Below are 13569 nucleotides of genomic sequence, written 5' to 3'. Positions count from 1 at the left end.
AGCCAATTATATGCTATGAAGGTCAAATACATTCTTCTATAGTCACCAAACACAAACTACAGCATTCAACAACTCTGACATCCTCAACAAGGACAACATAGGAGGCTACACCCATTGGTCATCCATGTAGGCCATCTGCCAAGAGTCCAATACTGTAATTGGGTGGTGGATCTGTGTAAGTCCTGGCCTGACAATAAAGTCACTGCTCTGAGACTGACGCTAACACCCTGTAATGGACATGAAAGCCGCTGCCACAGTGGAATACAAATCCTGCCTATTAACAAGTGTTCCCTAAAGCCAAGACTTTTATCCGCTTCCATTCATTTCACCCTCTGAAGTTGATTAATTGGACACTTAGGGAAAAGGTTGACCTCTATCAACTTTGGCTGAGACTAATTTACTTCAGGAGGATGAGAATAGCAAAATCTATGCTAAAATGTCACACTTTGTCTAGACCATTGGCATTGAAAAAGAGTTCAAAATGGATGGTCTATGGTTTACATAGAAACTGAAAATAGATATGTACACAGGATTCAGTACCCAGCAACACATGGCAGATGTGTTTTCCACCTGCTGTGGGAGACATGGGGCAGCATATTGTGGTAACTGTGGAACCATTCTGTCAACAGTCATTCAGTTACACACAACAAATGGGAACCAAAGATATGAGGGGCACCGATAACAGGGTAGGGGACTCCAAGTTCTCACCACCAAACCACAATGATTCATATAGATTTACGCATGAGTGCATGAGTTAATGGATGCATGTGTTGGTGTGCATGGCCCTATTTGCTTCAACAAACAAAGTTCTAGTGTTTTCTCTGCACCAGGTCCATGAGCAGTGGTGCTTGTCGTTCTCCCACAGTGGACTCAAGTCCATGACCCCTATAAAAAGAGAGCGATGCCCACTTCCCTCTCCCCCCAGACCTGCCAATGCAGTCCCAGGGGGACAGAGGCCCCATCATTTATTATGTGTTCCTCTCTTGTTAAGGAAATACTTTCTCAATAGCTCCCTTGACTTTGTATATTTTCACAGTCCTTATTTTCTTCCGTGTTTCAACCCCCCTTTTCTCGTATTTATTTGCTGAGTAAACACCAGATTGGTCCTTTACTTCCAAACTGTATTGAAGAAACCTTAAAAATGACTTTTCTTCTCATTGAGGACAGTGTTTATTTGGCTGGCTGATGTGGTTGGGATAAGGGCAGCAGGGGTAACCTGAGGGAAGGGGACAGATGATGTGAGTCATGCAAGCTGGCCTGGTTACTGTTACCTCTAAATCCAATTCATCCTCACCTGCTGATGGAAGACATGTTGACTGACACAGGCACTGAGGTTGAGATCGAATGTCATAATTCGTCGTCAACGGCCCTGTCACTCTGGTAATCAGGCATTCTTTCACCACGTGAAGTCAAAGGGATGTTATACACAACCGACACAGTGTGAAATAGTTCATGTCAGCAAGAGGAAGTCGTGAGTAGGTCATGTTTATAGTTTCTATCCTCCACTATAATACCATTCCGGTACAAAGGGGTCCAATGATCAGTTATTCTCAATAATCTTTTCGTTTGTTGATGCTCCCCCATCCTCTCTGTAACTCATCAAGGCTGACAGGATTAAAAGGCCAGGCCTGCCACTGACCACTGACCCGTGACTCAGCTTTGAAGACTGCTCCCCCTAAAACCAAATTATCCAGCACGAAAAACGAGGGGTGCTGGAGGTCTGCCCCAGACCCCTCTATGTCACATACTAGCATTTAGAGGTTAATGGTCATTTTTCTCTGCTGTCAAGAACTTCTGGAGGGGGCGAAGGAAAACAGTGAAGGGCAATTCCACACCTCGAAGAACACCAATTCCAAACCATTTGGCTTTTGGTTCAGCTTAAGCAGGCCTTACTTATATCATAGAATATATTTAGTATAGTTATATAAATAGTTGTTCATATAACTGTAACTGTGAATTCAATATAATATTCTATATAATAGAATTCACAGAGCCACTGTGGTGTAGTCACTGCCCTTTTGATTGGGGTATTATGGTGAACATAAGCCCACTGTTCAGAACATGAACTTTGGTCAATCCTTTTCACTTACTAATTTAAATGTAAAAGGTTGATCATCTTTTTGAATTTGTTAGACAAAACTCATAAGCAAAAATATTCTACTGTTTGCATTCAAACATTCAGGATGATAATGGATATTTATGTCCCTGGCCAAAAAAAATGAAAGGCTAGATATTTACTGACATTTGCAGGCTTGGAGCAATACCTTAAGCTAGGGCAAGCTGGGGGATGGCAGTGTGTGTGTGTGTGTGTGTGTGTGTGTGTGTGTGTGTGTGTGTGTGTGTGTGTGTGTGTGTGTGTGTGTGTGTGTGTGTGTGTGTGTGTGTGTGTGTGTGTGTAGAGGGGTGAGGTTAGGGGGGTCGGAGGGCTGGAGGGGATATAAGTCTTAAGGATCCAGACCTGGGAGGCAGAGGACATGATTAAGCGCTGTGGCCCTGAGAAAATAAAGGCCCCACAGACCGACCTGCTTCCTCCCCAGCCTTCCATGTTTCATGTCCATACAATTAAACAAGTCATCCAGGCTTTCTAGCCCAGCCCAGTCCAGCCCCACCACGCCAGTCCCCTCCACAGTACAGCTCCACCAGGGCCCAGCCTCCATTAACCAGGAGTCTAGTGGCTATGGCTAATCTTATCGGATCCATTATTAGCAGCATTTTTCATCTTTATGGCAGAGCTAACCAGCCTTTGATACTGTTAACAGCTGAGAACATTCACAAGCGAGGTGAAGCATGAAGATGAATTGGAGAGGGGTCCAGGGGAATAATTTAGCCTGTTAAATGTATAGTTGTGATGGCGAGGAGAGACACTTAGGCTGAGGGGATGACACAAGCACGTTCTACACACACTGGAGTGTTAGTGTGTCAGCACTGAGCTCATTAAGGAAACAAAGTCAAGAGGTTGTCAAGCTAACTTTATTTGTATGCCAATTCTGTATATATATACATAATACAGCACATATTGGGTAAACACAAACAATGCAAACTAAACCGGTGGAGCCGATGGATTTGAAAACATTTCAGGGCAAAGGGAGTCCTCAGGACTGTGTGGTTCCACACAGGGAGCCCCTCCTCGCAGGTCTTGCACCAGAGCAGGTTCTACAAATACAGCTGTTCACATCAAGTCAATCTTCTTAGTATCCAGGCGGTACCTTTTTCATCATAACGAATGCTATTGACAAAACTTTAGCAATACTTGTATAAAATAAGCAATGTGAAGAAGTAGTGAGCACCCAAACAATTCTCAAGCTCATGTTTTCAGTAAGGTTTTCCTATGGACCAAAGAAAGACCACATAACAAGTAATTGGCAAACTAACACACTGACTATAAGCTTGACAGTGCTGGTAATGTAAATCCCATGCAAAGCTAAAGGTAGGTGACCTGCTAGGTCTAGTTAACCTGGTCTGACTAAGGAAGAGAACATTGGTTCAGAGGGAGGGAGGAGAGGATAAGAGTGTACACAACTGACTCTGTTTGAGTGATGGGGATGAGGAGGTGACTGATTCTACAGTCGCACACTGAGGTGGTCTCATTGTCTATGAAAGGGGGTTTGGAGGGAGACTAAACAGTCTATGTTCCTATATCAGTGTGTCAGCTTCAAACACTGTAGCTCTGGAGGATCAGAACCACTTAGGAAGACCCCACCACCACCCCTTATTTGACTCCCAGATCACTGAATGGAAACATGCTCACATGTTGGACTCCCTCCCCCTCATCCCGGCGTTAGACTGTCCCATTACTCTTGTGAGACAGGGGTCACCTGCCAGTGACCTGTTATCAATGGTCCTGCCCTGGCCTCTAGACATCATTAATCTGTCATGATAGGTTTACATCTGCTCCAGAGGTTGCATGGTGCTCAGCTTCATGTGATCCTACGGCTGATTTAAGTCTGTTTTTTTCTGCTTTGCTCTTTGTCTACGGCGAATCTATGTGTGTGTGTAGGTGTATGTGTGTGTGTGTTTGTGTGTTTGTGTGTGTGAGGTGGGGGGGTAATACATTATTCTCCTCCCACACCGACCGGTCTGTCCGGCGTCCTCTCACAGGTAGCACAGCCTCTCATCCTCTTCCTCCACCAATCCCCTGGGGGGGGGAGAGAGGAACAGGAAGACGGTGTTAGCATGATGTGCTCAGTTACACAGTAGACCCACTGTTCTGCAGATCCCAGTTCCTGTGGAGACGTTGCTCCTTGTGCTACATCAACAATCAGACCGTGCTCTGCTAACCCGAACACCCGCAACAAGGCTGAATCTCATATTAAGGCACACATTTGACTGGAACAACAGAGGGCAGCAGCTGGGCAACTGCTGAGAGCGTGTTTAACAGGCGAAATGGTGCCGGTAATTGTGGCCCGGGTTGTTAGAGTACAGGTTTCAGGAGCACAGAGAGCGTAAACACCTGCTTTCAGTTTTGAGTCATGTTTTAACCATGGATGATGGAAGGCAAATTCCTTTAACTAAAATAATTAACTAAAATAAGGAAAAAAATACGTATTTTCCATGTTTTGTATGTTTTTGGAACCTGTTCGGGGACGTGAGTGTTTCAAAACCCTCTGGTAATGTATGCGTGTGTGTGCATGTTTGTGTGTGAACCTGACATTAACAGGCCACCAGTGAGCCTGTCTGGCAGCAGCCCAACACACAGTCTGACAGGGCCAAGTCCTTAAGGCTCTTTCTAATTAGGCACTGTGCGGGGCAGCCTCTTCCTGGGGCTTTGTGTGCATGCTGCGGTCCACCTGAGGGTCAGTGGCGGTCAGAGGCGAGCGGACGGGTGTCAGAAGCGGGGGGGGGGGGGGGGGTCGGGAAGGGCGGAGTGCGTCACACGACATACCAAGACGGCAGATGGTCCGAGCATCCTCACACACAAGAGGGGGGGCACACATGACACGAATGTCTTCAAGGACACATACAGGAAACGACATCATGCTGTCTATAATTGCTTGAGACCCTGTTTCCTGTGAATCCGGCCAACAAAGGAAGTTGGGCCTTTATTTTCAGTTATGTCTTCATATGGGTATGGGGGCTTCCCCGGTGACATCATTATATTTGGACCATGAATAACATCAACTGCAAACGTCATTGGAGCATAAAATGAACCTGAGGCCACTACAGACATGTCGGGACCCCTCGGGCAGGAGACTCACCTGTAGGCAGCGATCTCTAAGTCTCTGGCCATCTTCTCACTGAGGAGATCCTGGTACTCCTCACACTGCTGCTTCATCTGGATATCAAGGTCCTCCTGCTTGTAGCCCATCTCCTCAATACGACACTGGAGTCAACACACAAACACATGGCGTGGACATGAGTTGGTTGTTTGGTTCATGCAATGTTTCTGCCAGTTGGACTGGACGTGAGTGGACAGCTCAGTGGGTGCACTCTCTTCACCTCCAACTCTTCGATCTGCTCCAGGTATTCTGCTTTCTTCATCTCTCCCTCGTCCTCCAGCTCTTCATTGCACTTCTCCAACTCCATCAGCTCTTTCTCCAGCTCTGCAATCTACACACACACAAACACACATACACACACGAACACCGATAATGACATGATTTAATGTTGATCATTGGTGGCATCCTGGTGTGCACAGACATGAACATCGACAATCACCCGACAGCTTCGTGACCACACACGATATTACCATATTAGAATAATACCAGCGTAAAGTGAAGACAATGTTGCTTGTTCTCTCCACACAGCACAGATAAACCTCATACCGTGCGCTCGCTTTCAAACAAACAGAGCACAACACCCCCCCTCCACCCCCCCCAGCCTCCTCAGACACACTACGCCCCGCACTGAGTAATCACAGCAATCAGAGAAGTTAAACAATTAGCTGTCAGAGACAGATGGGGATCCAGGCAGTCTGCCTCTCTCTTAGGTACATCAGAGGAGGCCCAGGCCCGTTGATAAAAACACTGATGATGATGATGATAGCTTCCTAACCTGGTCATCCCACTCGCTCACTCACTCGTCTGTGGCAGGGTAAGTGAGGCCTGGAAGTGTACCTTCTGCGTGTGTGGGCAGTGTGTGTGTGTGTGTGTGTGTGTGTGTGTGTGTGTGTGTGTGTGTGTGTGTGTGTGTGTGTGTGTTCAGGATGGCTGTGTGTATTATAGACAGTGAAAAGATAGGAATAGTGAGAGAGAGACAGAGAGAGGGACAGAGACAGAGACAGAGACAGAGAGAGAGAGACACAGAGAGAGAGACAGAGACAGAGACAGAGACAGAGAGAGAGACAGAGAGAGAGAGAGAGACAGAGAGAGGGAGAGAGAGAGAGAGAGAGAGAGAGAGAGAGAGAGAGAGAGAGAGAGAGAGAGAGACAGGAAAGGAGGAAATGGAGCAGACCCATCTGTCCGTCGGGCAGAGCAGGGGCTCGTGTGCTGCACATTAGGGAAGAGGATATGCTGTTATGAGATCATGGCTGCGGTTCCAGAGGGGGCTGTTTATTTAAAGAGTGGAGGCTAGGACCACAACCACAGTAATGAGAACCAAACCGCCATGTTTGTTATTGAAATGGGAAGGTGTCAGCTGTGGTCTGACCACTGATGGTTCTGTGTTGGACGGGAGAGCTACGAGCTGTTACTGTAATGTCTTCAGGCTAGAGTTACTGTAGCCAGAGGACATTGACTGGTTACATGATGTGTCATTTATGGCAGCTTTTGAAGGATGTTCTGACCAAGTCACAGAAATGTCACTCTCCAGATTCTCACTAAAGTCATTCTCCCACCATTATTTCTCAATAAGACAGAGAGATGGAACAGGGACAAAATAACAGATGAAGGTTTATTTCCTCTTTCCAGTTTGGTCTGGAGTCTCTACAGATTGAGTGGGTGGATGTCTGTATGTGTGTGTGTGAAGTTTGAAAGTTAAGGATTAGGGAGAGAACATAGACGCAGTGAGAAACTCGGTGCTTAATAATAGAAGACAGTGAAGAAGATAAATCCTATTTGGGACCGGGCCGAGTCCTATCTACTCCCGGTGAAGTCTCTCAGAGTAAACACTGCGGTCGACAGGATCTCCCGGGCTGTGTACCCTTCCTGTCAATCAACGTCTCACACCTCTAAACCCGCAGAGACGGAGCCATTCATTTGGAGTGTAATGCCTGATTTAAGGGCTGACGTTTGACAGGGAGCCCATGCAGAGCTCCTCGCCTGAGAAAAGATGGGAGAATGTTCCAGAAGGAAAGTATAGGCGAGGGAATAAACTGAAGCTAGCGGCGATGGCAGGTAGTGATAGAGGTGAGAGGACAGTGGAACGACGAAGGGAGAAAGGAAAAGAAGATAAGGATCACTCACCTGCTTTTTCAGTTCATTGACGTCGGTAATCTTAGAGACGCCCGCGCCCCTTGACCCGGAAGCTCCAGCCAGCTCCCCTTGCTGCCCGTTTCCAATGGCAACAACAGCAGAGGACATGCCACACTCATACTGGAAAACAGACCACATAGAGAAGTAACTGTTAATGCCTGTTTTACAATATCACATGGCCAATACATTCAGTCACTTGAGGGAGGTGGTCCTTCCATAAAGCAAACTTCTTTATATTGCAAACCCTATAAAGCACAGCATGTACTTAGGGAGACTGCTCCCAATGCACCCTCTATACAACATGATACTTTTCCTTACCGCTGAGACTGGTTTGGACGTAGCTGTAAAGTGTAATCAGAGTCTTTATAGGCCTGGCCCTCACACACGATCCTGACCCCCCCTCCGCCTCCCCACCCCCAAACCCCCAATGACGACCACATTTCTGATTAAGAGGAACAAATGGATCAGCAAATGAGCGGCACACAGGCCCACAGGTGTGCCACAGTCAGCCAGCAATCACCATTACGGTTCAAGCCCAATGGCAATCAGGTTTGGATTGAGACAATTGCACCTTGTGAGACACTAATAGAGGCCAGGCTCAGACAGGACCAGCTGGCAAGACATGAAGGAGGGAAGATGAGGAGGAGAGGGGAAGAGGGGAAGGGATGAAGGGGGCAGTTGGACAGAGAGTATAAGTGTCTGGGTTAGGAAAAACAAGAGCTGGAGTACATTACGGGCCAAAGTCTACACACACACACACAAGTGGACACGCACAGACACACACAAATGAAAATGCAAACCCACGCAAATGAACATGCAACACCCCCCCCCCACACACACACACACACAGCTCACTCTCCAGAGAACCTCAAGTTTAGCCTCCAGTGCTCTCTCAGAATTGCCAACCCACCCCGCCCCGCCCCCCATCCCCCGCCCCCAGCCTCCAGCGCCCAGCCACTACGCAGAGGAGCCTGGGAAGGCGGCCAGCGGTCTGATTACAGCCGTGACCTTCCTGAGGGGGCCAACATCCTCGACCCTGATAGGGTCAGACCCACCGGAGCTCCAAGGCTGGCAACACACACACACACACACACATACACACACATACACACACATACACACACACACACACACACACACACACACACACAGGAGGGGACAAAGCCGTCCTGTTCTGGTGTGAAAGCAGCACCTCAGATTCTCAGCTTCTTCCCCAGTGTTGTGTCAGAAGGCAAAGAAAACAAGCGGGCCCGTCCTTTTTGCGATGTGTGAAAGCTCCGATTTATGTCTGCACTGGCCAGACGCTTTCTCAAGGGAGGAGGAGGCTGCAGACTGACACTGGGAGGAAAGGGGGTGGCCTTCTGAGGGGCTGCGTGTGTGTGTGTGTCTGCGTCTGTGTGCATGTCTGCGTAATGTGCGTGCATATGTGTACATACAGTACAGTACATGCTGGTATAGTGTACCTGCAGGCTCTCAGCCAGCTGGCAGTAGTACTCCTTGATCCGCAGGGCTGGGGTGATGTCAGGGCTACAGAACTCCACTGCTGTCATGGCTCCCTCCGCCCCCTCAGCAGGCTCCACCAGAGTCTCCACCGTCTGCCGACCAGAGCACCATTCAGACCCCGACATGTTTCTCTACGAGTCCCACAACCTCCATTTTAAACGTCTGTCCATCCATCATATCGAGTGTTGGAGTAATGCCCACGCCAGACCAACACTCTGCTCTTTTCCCCGCATTTACGCTTGACGATCTACCAGGGGAATATGAGGTGCTTGAACATGCAGGTAGTAATAATAGCAGCTCCTAAAACAAAGGGGACTTCTGTTTTCATTTGTTACACAGCCGCCCTTCCCGGGCCGTGAGTTATGGAGCGTGTCCCCGAGGGAGGGAGTTAAACGGCGGGCAGCAGGGCAGCAGGGCTTCACACAGAAACATACAGAGTGATGGAGTTCCTCGTGCCTCCACTCTGGCTCTGCTGCCCCTCCAGCCTCCATGCTCCCTCATCTGATACCAGGATGGATCTGTCAACTGCTGCAGAGACTAGGAGCAGCTGGGCTGAGGTGTGTGTGTATGTGTGTGTGTGTGTGTATGTGTGTGTGTGTATGTGTTTTTAGTGAGTAAGATATATCATCTCTGAGATGTACCCCATGGCTCCTGATTTGAATTCTACTTCTGCTTCTGCTTTAACAGTAGTGCTTCTGGCATCACCAGGTCACCTGGCAACAGGCTGTTTCCAGCACCTTCTAGAGGGCTTCTTTCCATCTCCGACCTCCTGTCTGGTCTACAGCAGCCAATAGTACTGTTTGTGTATCCTCAAGAGACACCAAGACCATTCTTCTTTTATGCTGTTTTGACTGGGTAATGACATTTACGGTTTTGACCTCTTACCGTGGCATGTAGGGCCTCCATGTTAGCAAGCTGCTCCTCGTAGATGCAGACCTGCTCTCTGAGGGCCAGGCACTCGGCCGTCACTGCATCCACATCCTAGAGGGGGCAGCAGAGAGACGGAACCCACTGTCATAGCAGGAGAGAAGCCCCTCTAAGCATGAGAACATTAGCACCATGAGACAGACACTGCAATGCAGACCTGAAGGAGGAAAAGGAGGAGGAGGCGAAAGGGAGGAGGGAAGAGGTGACAAGAGGGAGATTTGATGGGGGGGTAATTAGACTGAAAAGCCTTGTTCTCCCCTCCATTCACCAGCAGGGGTTTTCAGTGTAGCCAGTCTGATAAGGGCCTGATTAATTGGTGATGAATTCAATTAGTGTGGGGTTCTGCCTTTGCATTTGAATGTATGTGATAGGTCTGCCTTACTGTGCATCTCCCGCTCAGGGATCAATACAGTATATCAATACTGTATATTTGTTGAGATATACATATTGATCTATCTAAAGATCTATTTATTGTATCCATCTCACCATCTAGATTTTGGTCAAATCTCCAGGATCTCTAATGGAAGTTAGGTAGTCAGCAGTCTGTTACTTTGATATTTTCTGGACAGCCATGACATGAGATTTTAATCTGGTTAGCAGAGATTAATCTCTATGCAAACTATCCGATAATGAGAGAGCCTTGGTCTCTCCGGAGTCTATGCTCTGGGAAAATCCCTTCCAACTCAACCCCCTTCTCATGTTGGATGCTGCTTCAGTGTGCTTCTCTGGTGTCTTGCTGAGAGCCATCCTACTGTTGCCACTGAATCTTTCAAACATAACCACCAATTGACTCCACACGAAAAAAAGCCCTAGATCCAGATGAAAGCAAAGGGAGCACTCCAGAGAAATGGCTCATAGGGCGCAGCGCCATCCAATGCGGGCCCGTCTACCACCAATCAAACGTAGGCTACTTAATCAATAGCTAATGGCAACGCTGCCTCTTGGGCGCTGGACTCCAGCTTTCACTGCCGGGCCTGCCTCGTTCTGCCTCTCTGCCTCTCACTGTCAATCACAGTGCCACCATGTTGAGAAAGCTGCAGTCTGCGGTACGGTTCTGTGTTGTGCTCTGCTCTGCTCTCTTCCTCCTCCCACTACCTCCATCTCCCTGCCGCTTTCCCACCAGGACAAGCTCTCTGCTCGGGGCTCCAGCTGCTTCCCATTGACAACCGCAGGGCCGAGCCAGCCAGCGCATTACTGCAGCACATTACTGTCTGTATTACATCTGTACGGGAGAAATTAAAGCCTGAACGACTCAATAAGGACACAGGGAAACAGCTCCCCTCACATGCGAGCCCGGCTGGGCGGGGAGATGGGCTGTGACATGTGTGGCCACAGACAGGGAGGTTCTCAGATTGCGTTGTGGCCACGGGCCCAGACTGTGGGAGTGTTGGAAGCGATGGTGATGTTGATGGGCAGAGCTTCAGAGGAGCAGCTGTGCACAGCTCGAACTTCCAGAGGTTGGAGTGAGAGGCAGGCTTACAAGAGACTAGATCATATATGGCAATAGTGCTGTCTAGTGGTTCAACTATGTAATCACAGTTACTTGGAGTAAATGGTGTGAGATATGGATGTTTTATGCAATTTTACAACTGCCATGCCATTGGGACATCTGCAAGGGGTTAAAGGTTACTCGCCTGCTACTTTGACCAATCCAGTAAAGAAGGCAAACCGAGGTGTAGCACCAAATTTGTGTTGGCAGAGAGCGCATTACCATGGCAACGTTCTCCCTCTCCTCCTGGACGAGGGTCCTCTGCTGGACGGCCTTCTGGTGCTCCTGCTGCAGACACTCCAGCTCGCTCCTCAGCTCCTCTGTGACACAGAGGATCTCCTCCTGGACTCACAGAGGAGGGAGGGGTCAGACTCTCTCTCTCTCTCTCTCTCTCTCTCTCTCTCTCTCTCTCTCTCTCTCTCTCTCTCTCTCTCTCTCTCTCTCTCTCTCTCTCTCTCTCTCTCTCTCTCTCTCTCTCTCTCTCTCTCTCTCTCTCTCTCTCTCTCTCTCTCTCTCTCTCTCTCTCACACACACACACACAGTTGGTCAAAGCAGCGGGCACCTTCTCTTTGCGCAGTCTCTCCACCACAGCGTCCAGGCTGTAGTCGGGGACAGCGATGGCGGTGGAGGTGGATGAGGCCTGCTGGCTGCTCAGCCTGCCCTCCAGAGCCAGGATCTGAGTCTCCAGAGACTCGTTCTCCTCCTCAAAACAACGGGCCTGCCTCACACACACACACACACACACAGATATAGTCGTGTAAATAGACAGATACAGGTACACAGAGACAGACGGGATACACATGAGCATGAAGGAGCAGCCATTCCTGACCCTCTGTGCCCTCTGGTCTGCACCGAATGGATGTCTGGGTGTCTCACCAATTCAATCAGGGTGGCCAGGCGGTTGTTGAGGGCGGCAAGGATGGTGCGATCCTGAGTGAACCGACTCAGGCCTTCCTTGTTCATGGCCTTGGCAGCCACAAAATCTAGCTGCTCACACTCACACTTGTGGCCAGCCGCACCCCTGGAGGGAGGAGAGACTGCGATAAGGAGAGGCCATGGGTTCCAACCAAAATGTTGCATTGTAAATCAAAGGCTACGAGAGAACAAGTGGGCGTGCATAATGCACCCTTGCCCTCACTTGCTCCACTGAATACTTGGGCACTGAATTGTTGCCTCGCCCAAATCAAGTCAGTGTAAATGAACGCCGTGATGTCATTGTTTGGTGTGAGTACAAAAGACATTTGTCATGGGCCTTCAAAATTTCCCTCAGGCGTAACCAGAGCCTGAGCACACAACAGCCAAATCTGTGACACATAATACCAAGAGAATGTCAACATATCCCTTCAAATACATGCATCATAATACATAGTTGATGAGTACAACCAGCATAACCGCCAATACTGATTAATATGAACTTGGATTCAGCATCAACATGACATCAACTGACTGGTGTAATCCTAAAACAAGTCATTTATTCTGTCGACCTCAACAACAGCGTCCTATTTCGTTTCTTTTGAGAAGCATGTCTCTTACACCATCAATATAAGCGCAAGCCTTCAGTTCCAGTATCCACCATGAAAAATGCATCTTCTACAAGTATGCTCCAGGTCAAGATGGATGTGAAGGTCTCTTGTCGGAGCACTAACCTGGCAGGGGAGCGGTACTCTTCAGCACACTGCATACTGGAGCCTCCAGACCGAGCCCACTGCTCCTCCTCAAACAGCCTGCGGTACGACGAAACTCTGAGCATGGTCATGGACAACACCGGAACACTGGCTGGGAAACGAGGATTTGATGCCAGGGTAAGACTATCAAATGGTAGCAGAGACCAGGCAGGGGTTTATATAGGAGGAGGAGATGGGAATGTTGCACTGAGTTGTTGGATGTCTCATGAGGAGCTGACTGGACTAACTATAGGGGCAAGTGTCAGAGACAGAGGATTTCACACAGACAAGCCAATTCGCTATGGTGACCAGATCGCAGTACCTTCGTGTCTGCATTGTTTTATTTTAATAAATGTATATACTGTTTATCTGTAGCTATTTAACTACATGTCTAGTTGTGCCCCCACTGAAGTGTTAATTCACTGAACAGACAAAATTGTCCAATGTAAAAAGACAAGCCTGCCAATTAATTCTTTGTAAAGTTTTATTTTTGTTAAAATAAATTAAAAGTACCAAAAACAAAACTGAATAGTTGAAAACTAAAAGGTGTGCAAGTTCTCGTTTGCATGTGTACCATATTACTGGACAGACCGTTACATAACCTTAAGCATGATGAGCAGATACGACAGCACGTAAA

The 13569-nt window shown here is 48.3% G+C and overlaps 1 protein-coding gene across 1 annotated transcript; it reads right to left on the bottom strand.

The window, feature by feature from the left end:
• Positions 1 to 3001: 3001 nt before the first annotated feature.
• vimr2 (vimentin-related 2) lies at positions 3002 to 13062 on the bottom strand. Its single transcript, XM_047021024.1, has 10 exons — positions 12915 to 13062; positions 12145 to 12289; positions 11831 to 11986; positions 11491 to 11610; positions 9738 to 9833; positions 8813 to 8944; positions 7341 to 7469; positions 5437 to 5547; positions 5196 to 5320; positions 3002 to 4135 (listed from the first exon to the last, which is right to left on the bottom strand). The coding sequence occupies exons 1-10, from the start codon at positions 13022 to 13024 to the stop codon at positions 4093 to 4095; spliced, it is 1167 nt and encodes a 388-aa protein (XP_046876980.1). The 5' UTR covers positions 13025 to 13062; the 3' UTR covers positions 3002 to 4092.
• Positions 13063 to 13569: the final 507 nt, after the last annotated feature.

Source organism: Hypomesus transpacificus, chromosome 1 (assembly GCF_021917145.1).
Source record: "Hypomesus transpacificus isolate Combined female chromosome 1, fHypTra1, whole genome shotgun sequence".
In the NCBI taxonomy this organism is placed as follows: Eukaryota; Metazoa; Chordata; class Actinopteri; order Osmeriformes; family Osmeridae; genus Hypomesus; species Hypomesus transpacificus.
Note: the sequence above shows the minus strand (reverse complement) of the source record. Positions and strands in the feature narration are given on the sequence as shown.